This window comes from Primulina tabacum, chromosome 12 (assembly GCF_025594145.1).
Source record: "Primulina tabacum isolate GXHZ01 chromosome 12, ASM2559414v2, whole genome shotgun sequence".
NCBI classification, from domain to species: Eukaryota; Viridiplantae; Streptophyta; class Magnoliopsida; order Lamiales; family Gesneriaceae; genus Primulina; species Primulina tabacum.
In genome coordinates this window covers 26,850,959-26,862,737 of record NC_134561.1, presented here as the reverse complement: position 1 = coordinate 26,862,737, position 11,779 = coordinate 26,850,959, and the positions used below count along the sequence as shown (strand labels likewise).

At 38.7% G+C, this 11,779-nt stretch overlaps 1 protein-coding gene and 1 pseudogene across 1 annotated transcript; one reads left to right on the top strand and one right to left on the bottom strand.

Annotated features, from left to right (window-relative positions):
* Positions 1-1,945: 1,945 nt before the first annotated feature.
* On the bottom strand, positions 1,946-3,070 carry LOC142521030 (protein KTI12 homolog; annotated as a pseudogene).
* Positions 3,071-6,789: 3,719 nt separating this feature from the next.
* Positions 6,790-8,075, top strand: LOC142520298 (uncharacterized). Its single transcript, XM_075623301.1, has 3 exons — positions 6,790-7,137; positions 7,556-7,963; positions 8,046-8,075. The coding sequence occupies exons 1-3, from the start codon at positions 6,790-6,792 to the stop codon at positions 8,073-8,075; spliced, it is 786 nt and encodes a 261-aa protein (XP_075479416.1).
* The last annotated feature ends 3,704 nt before the right edge of the window (positions 8,076-11,779 follow it).

The window sequence follows — 11,779 nt, the reverse complement described above, 5'->3', positions numbered from 1 at the left end:
ATGTGGCGCCCGGGAGGTAGAAAATGACCGCCCGAGCGCCAGGGTATGTGACATTTTTGTTCGGGTAGAACACTTCGCGCTCGGGCGGTAATGCCCGAGCGGTAATGTTTGACCGCCCGAGCGCGATACAAGTGGTATTTGGACTGAACATGCCGCGCCTGAGCGGTAATTTGTGACCGTCCGAGCGCGGTACAAACAAAACTCGGGGGCAGAACGTCTCGCGCTCGGGCGCGAGAATTCTACCGCCCGAGCGCCGAAGCGATGGGGGATAAGAATAACTTTTCCTCTTTTCTTCTTCATTTCCTATTCCATATCTTCGAAAGAGTACGAGAGAAAATCAAATTCCTTCGTCCGAATCGACTTCGAAACGCTGTCTAAACGTGAAACCAATTATATATTTGGAATCATCGCGTCGAGGGCTTCTGACTGAGGTAAATTTCTTCTAGTTCCAGCAGCTCTAAATATTAAAGTGCTGGAATATCATGTATTTGAAGTTGAAATTCTTATATGTAGTAGAACAATCGACAATAAACTCATATTCGAAGTCGGAATTGAATTATGATATGATTTGGATTTGATATGAATTTTTGAAGTTTCAAATGATATTTGAAACTCATATTAATGACTTTGGATTATGTTATTGATTGGAATGAGTATGTTATTGATGTAGATAAAGTATTTTACCGATATCTTCAGGCTACATCAACTGGAAACGAAGAATTGAGGTATGTTGCGACCGGATAACATACGACAGGTATTTGTATTATATGATATATGTCGGATTGATTTGATTGATTGGAATGAGAATACATGTCTATATGCCTTATTTGTTGATTGATGTGGCATACATGACATTGAGATTGAGATATCGATGTATAAAATAAATGTTTTGTTAACACACATCGTTTGATGCATACATCGATACATGACATGCACGTTGAGCTATGATCCTTGGATACCCTGATATGATTTGATTGGATTCTGGGGTTTATGAACATAATTGCTATGTTGGTATTATATGACCCGTAAAGCATAGACAATTGTGGCCCCGATGATTGGATATGAGATTTGGGATTTGATGGCGCTTTGTCGACGCTATCATACGAGTATCCCTTATTGAGGCCGGTGTGCCAGCTCGAGCATTGATTTGATAGCGATTCGATTGATTCTGACATGTGCTCAATGGATGGGCATTTGACCTGATACCTCCACGATATACATGCATTGCATACCATATATCATTGTTTAGATATCTGTGGTATATATGATTGGTTGTTCCATACGGATCTTTGCTCACCCCCAAGGGGGGCTGTTGTTGTCTTTGTGTGTGGACAATGACAGGTACTCCAGGATATCAGGAGACCGGAGAGGGTACTTCTGGAGGGAGCCACAGCTTGGGCTGAGGTTTTATGTTTATGTCTTGTTCCCAGTATATATGTATATGTATCTATATACCGGGACATGTCCCGAGGATATGAGTTGTTTGTATATGATTGGTTTTGATTACGTGTGGGCATGTTTATGACGTGAGATTAAATACTATTTTTAGTATTCAAATAAAATGATTTGGGCTCATTGTAAAGAAAATTTAAACTCGTTTTCCGTTGTAATTAGTTAACTCTAATCAGATTGCATTGTAATAACGATTAGGAGCTAAGGGCCCCACAGTTGGAGCCTTGTGAAATTTTCACCGAAAGTATAAATTCTAACATCCTATGTATGTTTCATTATATTAAACCATATGAGTGCCCAAAACAAATATATTTTGATTGTCAAAAAAAAATAAAAATTTTTAAACTTCCGCTGCATTTGGGCACGTAGAAAACCGAGATCCATCACCAACATGATATTGTTTCAAGAATTTCAATCTTTAATTTTTCATTTCCATAATAAATACAGAAAATTTCTATGGTAAGAAGAGGAAAACATGGTTTTATCTCACCAAATTCTGATAAAATTTAAAATACTCGCATAAAAATTCAATATTAACCACAACAACCAGCTTTTTTGAGTTGATAAACTAAATTTGAAAACCCAAAAACAAAATGTGAAATATGCCTAAAATACAACCATATGACCCTTCTCAATGTTGTGATCCAATAATGGATGGATATCTTTCTTTAACTAGTTCCGAATTCTCTATTCAAGTAATCTACAAACAACCTCTTTGCACTGTCTGCGTCGGAAGGTGGAGGCGAACCACTTAAACTCGACTGCACGGTTAATTTTATGAATGTTCGTCTGAGCCTACGCAGCTATGGCAAGCTAACAAGACGTGAAATGTTCAGATTCAGGCTGGTCCAAGAGACACACCGTTCAAGGGTCCTCCTATAGCCTGAGATTGAGCTTCCACAATCATATTTGTTATCTCTAGTGTTGCTCTATCGAGTTCATAAAGAGAATTTGCCTCTGTTAATCGTGCACTTTGCATCACAATAGTAGGTTGCAATACTTTCACGTCCCAACTTTTTGAGTCTTTACCTTTTTTGTTAGATATGTAGCAGCATCTACTATAACAGATGAGAATTTTTCGATGCCATCTCTAGACAGCCATAACTTGAACAATGGGGAATGCCAACGGTTTCTGCCTCTGGCCTCTCGAATCTTCTCACCAGATCTTTGAAAATTTTGCCATCATAAAAAGAGTCTGATTTCTCGCTGTGTTCTTCATTCCATTTTCGACAAGTGGTCTCTTCGACGTTACAATGGAGAACATAATATCTAGTTCCAGCTGCACGAGCCAGGCACCAAAGCTCATATTTGTAACCCTTTATGATGTTTAAAGAATCCACTATGATTATATTATCTCGGGATAATGATCAATCGACTTGGGATCTAAGTACTCCTCTCAAATTCTTTTCTGCCACCATGTCGACATAAATTTGGTTATGATTAAGATGAAGAGAAGATTAGTCAATATTTTGACTGATGGCTTGGATTCTGATTCTTGAAGCGCTTCAGCCAGGCAGGATGCAGCGGTTGATTTTCCACTACACGGTTGTCCACAGATAACAACCAACGCCATGTCCGAAAAATAGAAATTCGGTGTTTTATACGAAACAACAACTTCACATAATGATTAATTGAATTCTGAATTGACTACAAAACTGAATAGAGTGCTGTCGTTTTTAGTGAGAGAATTTTTTGAAATGCTCTCTACCCTCCCATTCTCTTCTTCCCAGATCTTCCCCCATTTACAGTAATGCTTCCCTATATTTAACTCCTTCGTGCGCCTCTGGCCTTTGGTTTCGGCGCCGGTCGCCGATTTATAGGTTTTCTCGCTTCGGAGTTTTTATCCGTGTTCTTCCTAAGCTTTCTCTCGTTCTAACGTTTGTTCAAGTCCGTTGGAGCAACGTTTGTCTCTAATTTCTTCGTTTTCCCAGGAGACTTCAGATTCATAGTCGCTTCACAACATCGCAAATTGTATCTTCGGACTTGTTTCATTCCCGCACTTGTTAGCTGTCTCCCGTAGCTATGGCGTCGGGCAGAGAGCAAGTGATAAAGATTGAGTTCAAGTTGTTCTAACTAAAGCTGGTTAAGGGAGGAACTTCGTTGAGGTGGACGGAAAGAATTAGGAATGCAAGCTACGTTCTGGATTTAGACCGAGAAGAGGCCAGTTGGTTAAGCTCTTTACTCAAAAAATCCATTCTTAATCCACATTCAAGCTTGGATTTTAACCGACTTAGGGGCAAAAATGCAACAATCATCGCCCAAAGATTCTCCAATAGAAGAGGCCGATTCATAGAGATTTCAAGATTTAATACTATGGGAAAGAAACAGATTATCATCGTTCCGAGCGGGTATAACTCTCAAGGATGGATAAGGATATCAGATATCCTCATTAATCTCTTGTCAAGGCAATCTCAGAGGAGGAATCTTGCAGTTGGTGAGTGCGGTAAAACCTCAATCAGAAATCCTCGCATCCAGCAGCCAGTTAAGAATGCAGATTGGGCTTACCGTCAAGATTCGTTCAAGGCAAAGGATGCAAGCAACAGGATGATAACGGAGAGGAAGAGGAATGAAGCCCTTATCGTCACTTAAGAAAGGGTTAATATTTCGTGGGAGCAAGCTGAAAAGCTACTAAGACAAGACGTTAAGAGGAAGGTCGATTTACAAACATTTCAAGCTAATAAAACGGTGTGGTGGCCTGCTTGTCCGAAGTAATTGACGTTCTATCGAGATTTGAAAAGAGGATTCTTCGACGGTGGAGTGGTCTTAGATTTTGAGGAGTGGAGGCCAAGCATCAATTCAGTGGAATCGGTCCTCAAGTGCTGCAATAGCTGGATTAAGATTTTCGGGTTACCATGGAATCTATGGACGCAAGAAAACTTCAAAGCAATAGAGGATCAATGCGGGGGTCTAGTGGAGATTAGTGAAGATACAAGACTTTTCATTCACTTAGGGGCAGCTAAGATAAGGGTTAAAGGTACAAAAGAAGGATTTATCAATAATAGAATGTCGATTCTACTGAACGGGGAAAACCTGGATCTCTCAATTAGCATCGAAACCTTCGATCTTAAGGCCTATGAGATATATCAAAAACAGAGTTATGCCCAAGTTTTGGTCAACGGAAAGAGGACAGCCGCAGGATGGGGAAACTCTAAATTATGTGGGAACATCGATGACAAAGGGGTGTACTCAAAATGTTTAAAGGTTATGAATGAAGATTTGCCGGACATCAATCACACGACCAGTAAAGATAATGGATTGCCGGCTGCTCAAACGATGGGAAGGAAGGTGGAAAAAATACTCCAACGAATTTCACCTAAACAGATTGAGGAATTCAGAAAATCTCCCATTCATTCACTATCGGACATAAGAATTGAGGGTTGCAGCAATATATACAACAAAGCTACTGAAGAGGTTTTGGACACCAACGATGCCAGCGTTAGGAAGAAGACAGAAGAGATGGACAGAGAAGATTTAAACTATTCAGGGGAGTTTCACCAGGATGATGATGATGACTCTTATATTGAGGATACAGATGATGATTTTCTGGATGATGGTTACGATTCTACGGAGTCAGACAGTCACATATCTTCTCAAACGGAAACTTTGATTAATAATGAAGCAATCGAAGTGGATCTACATGATCTGTTCAAAGAAAACGACGTAATCACGCCTCCCAAACAAGCTACTACCCTCGATAACACTAACCCTTTAGTGGGTAAGGTACTTTCCTGTTTTCAATCATCGAGTCTTAATCATTCCTTCACACTACATTCTCTTTTCCCTTCTTTTTTCAATGCGTTTGGGCTGTCCAGTGGGTTCTTAGGAGGGGGGCAATCTAGAGTTTTTGACAAGTCTGGGATCGAGGGATACACTTACTTAGGGAATGAAAGGGAGACACACCACGATGAAAGCGAGAATATGCAGGAGAGGGGTGACAGTGTTAACACAGATTTTGAATTGAGCAAGACTTCGGGCAAATTAATCAGAGACTTGGAAGATTGAAGTGTGGAATAAATTATGAGAAAAGCTCCACCTCTAAGGGTTCAAAACGTTGCTTATGAAGATATGTTCTTGGAATATTAGGGGAGGAGGGTCGACGAGAAAGAGAGAATTAATTCGTTCAATTATTCGCAAGGAGAACCCGGACATTGTTGTGGTGTTAGAAACTAAGAAAATTGTTGTTGACCGTCGCTTTGTTGCCAGTTTATGGAAATCAAGATTCGTTGATTGAGTTTGTTTACCAGACCATCTTGAAAAACAGAAGAAACAAGGCTGTGATAGATAAGGTTGAACTGGAAGATGGGACTCTGCTTTCTGATGAAGAACAGATTCAAAATGCAATCATTAGTTTTTTCGAAAATTTGTACAAAAAATCAGAAGGGGACGGTTCAGGTTTAGATGGGGTTGAATGGATGCCATTAATTACGTCAGAGGTCGATCAATTGGAATTGTCATTCACGGAGGAGGTGATTAAAGGTGCGGTGATGGATTGTGATGGTTCCAAAGCCCCGTGGCCTGATGGCTTTACTTTAGCCTTTTATCAAACTAATTGGGATACAATAAAAGATGACCTTATGAAAGTGTTTGCTGAATTCTTCTCAGATGGCGCTGTTAATGGAATGACGAACGAAACGTACATTTGTCTCATCCCAAAAAAACAAGAAGCAGCGAGGCTAAGAGATTTTAGACCAATTAGCCTAATTACAAGTTTGTACAAAATTTTGGCTAAGGTCTTGAAGAATAGATTGAAAAAGGTGATGAGCAAAACAGTGGTGGAAAATCAATGTGCATTCATCCAAGGTAGACAGATAATTAATTGTTGTCTCATTGCAAACGAGGTGGTGGAGGAGTATAGAAGAAAAAAGAAAAAAGGCTGGGTTCTGAAAATAGACTAGGAAAAAGCTTATGATAATATGGATTGGAGATTTTTAGATTTCGTACTTCGGAAAAAGGGCTTCGGGGAAAAATGGAGGAAATGGATGAAGGGCTGTGTTAGTAACGTTTCTTACTCAGTTCTCATCAATGGAAGACCGAGGGGAAAGTTCAAGGGAGAAAGGGGTCTTAAACAAGGTGATCCATTATCACCACTTCTGTTTAATTTAGTGATTGATGGGCTGGGAATTTGTTGATTTGGCAAGAGCGGCAAATGATGTGAGAGGACTTGTGGTAGGGAGAGACAAAAGGGAAGTTTCACACATTCAATTCGCAGACGATACCCTGTTCCTAGTCCAATCCGATAGGCATATGCTTGCGGTAGTCGAACTGCTTAAACTCTTCTGCTCTAAATCCGGACTCAAAATCAATTTCGAAAAAAGTATTGTGCTCGGGCTGAATCGTATGGATGATGAGGTTGACGGTTTAGCGTCTGCAATTGGATGCAAACAAGAACAATGGCCAATCAAATACCTCGGGGTACCATTGGGTGGAAATCTGACGAAATTGGAGTTTTGGGCTCCGGTGATTTCCAAGATGTCAACTAAATTGGCAAGTTGGAAAAAGGCTTACTTATCTAGGGGAGGACGACTGACTTTGATCAAATCAGTCCTCAGTGCATTGCCTACTTATTTCATGTCCATTTTCAAGGTCCCGACCTCAGTGGCAAAACAATTGGAAGCATTGATGAGGAATTTCCTATGGGATGGAGCTGATGGAGAAACGCATTACCACGTTGTTAATTGGGATCAGGTGTGTAAACCGATAGACAGGGGAGGACTAGGATTGGGGAGTATTCGTCTGAGAAATAAGGCACTGTTAGGGAAATGGTGATGGAGATGCGCTGTGGAAGAAAACTCTCTTTGGAAAAAAGTTGTGGGAAACATCTATGGATTTCATGAAAATGGATGGGACGTAAGGGTGGCAAGGAACTCGACTTTCAGAAGCCTTGGAAGTTTATTTCTCGCTCCCATTCGACTTGTCAACTTCTCATTGGTACGATGCTTAAGGGGGGAATATCATTAGGTTTTGGGAGGATAGGTGGGTGGGTTTATAGTCTTTCCAAGTTGTTTTTCATCACATTTATTTACTATCTTCGAACAAAAACAAATCTATTTCTCATTTCTTCTCGGTGTTGAGTACTCAAGGTAATTCGGTCATTTCGTGGGAGGTTAGGTTTAGGAGAGGGTTGAATGAAATCGAGTTGGAAGAATACACTGCTCTTTTAGGGGTATTAGAATCAGTATCTCTGAGTGTGGATTCTGGGGATGTCAGGGTTTGGTTAGGGGACTCATCCGGTGTTTTCTCTGTCAGTTCTTTTTACTCATCATTCTTTCCGAGTAGTACTAACCCTATATTTCCTTACTATTATAACATATGGAAATTCCCTATCCCACAAAAAGTGAAGGTATTTTCCTTGATAGTGGCTTTGGGAAAATTGAAAACTTGTGACAACTTACAGAGAAGAAGGCCGGATCATGCCTTGAACCCACAGTGGTGCTACTTGTGCAAGAAAAACATGGAGAATCAGGATCATATTTTGCTTCACTGTGCTTTCACGACGAGTATCTGGACAAAGGTAATGCAACACTTCGGATTCGAGTGGATATTTCCTGCATCATCAAGAGACATGTTTATTTTGGAGCATGGATCTCTCACAGGAAAGGGGCTTAAAGATTTCTGGTGCATAATAGTCCACTGTGTCTTTTGGTCGATTTGGTTGGAGCGCAATAATAGAATATTCAGTGACAAAGAAGAATCGAGAGATGACGTATGGGAGAATATCAGATTCAGGGTGGCGACGTGGACGATTAATGTACCGATGTTTCGGATTTCCTTATTTCGGATCTAGTTAGGGATTGGTGTTATATTTTCTGCTGAACGAATACTGGTTGTAGGTAGATGTGGTATTTTGTGGATGGCTCATCCACTTGCCTTGCAAACTTACTACAATATTACTTTAATAAAATTTAGTTTCTAATAAAAAAAAAACAACAACTTCACATAAATAAGTCTAAAAGAATATCTTATGCAACTCCATCAATCCCATTTTTTATAAATCACAGAGAAATGATAAATCTTTGTCTTTCTTATACCTTTTCTTCAAAGAGCTATGGATCTCTAACTTTCCTATGCTTACAACTTAAAATTAAAAAAAGCCACGAAGTAAATCAAAGCCAGAACTTGACATCAGATCGAATTCAGTCAATCCTGTTACTAATTTCCCAATCTCCAAGAATCAAGTATCCCGCTGCAAAACATACTAGCACACTTCTAAAAACCCCATGTTCACGACTAGGGACTCCGGGCTTCATCTTCCCCAATTTATCTTACTTCTAAAAAATCCCTGATAAGGCAAAATCTTAAAAAAATTTTAGGGATTTGATTTAATAATATTTGCCCTTATCTAATATTTTTATCCTTAATTATGTGCTTAATTAAATTAATAATTGTAGATTTGAATAAAAGAGAAAAATGATTAAATTTGGAATAAAAGATGAATTTACAAGACTTCAAAGAAAAAATATCTAAAGAAAGGAAATAAAATATTTTTATTCCTTGATGATATTGAAATCTTGAAAAATCTATGTAAATATTGATAAACATCTTATCTACACTTTCTTTTATTTGAGATGGGCCTTAAAAAAAGATTTGGAGGAAGAGGCCCATTGATAAGGATAAAAGAAGCGTACAAAGAGCAGCCGTAAGAACAGAACGTACAGGAAGAAAGAAGCGCAGAAGACCGCGGAAGAAAGGAACAGAAGCTACTGTGAAGTAGCACTAGCGAGGAAGAAGGAAGAGAAGAGAAAAAAAAAAAGAAGACAAAAGCTAGAGGAATTCCTCACACACGCTACAAATCACTGAGAATTTTTTCCTTCTTTCTTAACTATGTTTTCTTCATTGAATTTAAACACTGAGTTTGACTTTTATTTTAAGTTTATGGAGTAGATTTTTATAGACTAAGGCCATGAGAGGGCCGAGACATATTATTTTTTGATTTTTTGAGTCTAATTCAATTAGATTATTTATTTTATTCATTGATTAATGTCGTTTATCACGTGTTCTTTTAATCTGGCCAATTAAATTGAATATTTGTTGGTTAATCTAAAACCGGAAGGCGATAGATTAATATTTGCTTCACACATCAATCAACACATGGTTAAGTTGACTAGAAATAGTATTCAATTTCAGTGTGCGACTTTAGGTTGAAAAACTGAAATTTCACAGCGATCTAATGCGGTTGAATCTAATTAAATTCAGTTAGGAATAATTGGACTGTTAGATTTAATTAGGTTTATTAATTCGAGGAATCATTTAATAAATAATTTTGGGAATTCCGTCTTTAATTAAATAATTAATTTAACGAATATGAATTTGACACGTAGATTATAAGTCGTGTCGGTACCGTTATGCGCCTTAGTCGTTTTTAAATAATTTGAATTTTCGTCTAACTTAATTATTTGGATTTTTTGCTTTAGTTATTTTATTTAAATTGTGTTATTTAGTTTTAATTAATTTATCTCCCATCATTTGAATTTTATTAGCCTAAATTAGGAAAAATAATTCACATTCTAGTAATTAAACATGAATCTCTATGGGTACGATACAGGACTCATCTCCAAATACTATTACTTGACCTAGTCCGCTTGCTAGATTTATTCCTAACCGAAATCGTCGGTCAAGTTTTGGCGCAGTTGCCGGGGATTGAATTTTTTAATATTAGGATTTATTATTTTCTTGAGATTAGCTTTTTATTTAATTTTGTTGATTTTACGCATATTCGTACGTTTAAAGTTTGTTTATTTATTTTCAGGGATTATCTTAGTGTGCATGAGCCGTGCTAAAGGAAAGACAGAATTGGAGCCATTTGATCCAGAGATTGATAATACTTTTCGACGGAGACGTAGAGCACAAAGTGAGAAATCCTTAGACTTTGACATGGAAGAACAATTAAAACAAGAGGGAAAAATTGAAACAGCAGGGATTGAAGCAATGGAGAACGAGGAGGATGATCGCACTGTCTATGATCTTACTAGACAAACTACTGGAGTTTATGGTTCAAGCATTACTCGTCCTAATGTGGAAGCAAATAATTTTGAGTTGAAACCATCAATCATTCAAATGATACAATATCAAGTGAGATTTGGAGGATCGCAGACCGAGGATCCTAATGCACATTTGGAGGGATTTCTATCTATCTGTGACACAATCAAATTCAATGGAGTGAGCACGGATGCCATAAGATTGAGACTATTCCCTTTCTCTTTGCATGGTGAAGCAGCAGAATGGCTTAGAGATCTACCAGCTGGCTCTATTACTACATGGAATGGTTTGGTGGAAATGTTCATGAATCAATATTTTCCACCCACCAAGCTAGCACAACTGCGTATGAATATTTCATCTTTTCGCCAAAAGGATGGGGAGACACTACATACAGTTTGGGGAAGATTTAGAAAGATGTTAAGGAGGTGTCCTCAACATGATTTCTCTTCATCTGAACAAGTTCAGATTTTCTATTACGGAGTAGATCCTTCTGTGCGTTCCATGCTAGATGCGGCAGCCAATGGTAGTTTATACAGGAAGACTCCACGAAAATAATTTAAAATATGGCTGAAAATAGTGCGGGTTGGACAGATATTAAACGAGAAAAGAAGGCTGGAGTTCTTGAAATGGATGTGTTGAATGCACTTACTGCTAAGATTGATGGGTTGGCCCATCAATTCTCTCAGCTGAAATCAAATCAAGCAAATCAGGTCCAAGGAATATTCATCGAGGAACAACCCATCTTTGATGAAGAAGCAGTGAATTTTGTGGGGAATCAATGGAGACAGCAATCCAATCCATACAGTTCCACATACAATCCAAGATGGAAGGAATCACCCTAATTTGTCTTGGAAGAATACGGAGAATTCCCTTAACCCAACACATATTCCTCCACTACCCATTCCTCAACAAATGAGACAACAAGGATTATTTGTACCTACAGCACCTCCAGGATTCAAGCAAGAAGATCAAAGACCAATTTATGAGGATTTTATGATGAAACATGTTGTGGGAATGGAGACGAGACTGCAGAATCATGATGCTATCTTACGAAGGTTGGATGCTCAAATGGGTCAAATAGCCAATCAATTAGCAAATCGACCCCTTTGAACACTACCAAGTGATACTGAGAAAAATCCGAAAGGAGTGAATGCAGTGAGTACAGTGATCAAGGCCGAGGAAGAGGAACCAAAGAGGCAGAATTCTACAGATATGGAGGCAAAGAATGATGGAGGAGTGGAATCAAAGACAGAAGGTGCTAAGGAACAGAACACTCACACCACCCCTACACGGAAGACAGGTAAGAAAGGTAAGGAATTTGATTCTAATGATAATATTGATATTAATACAC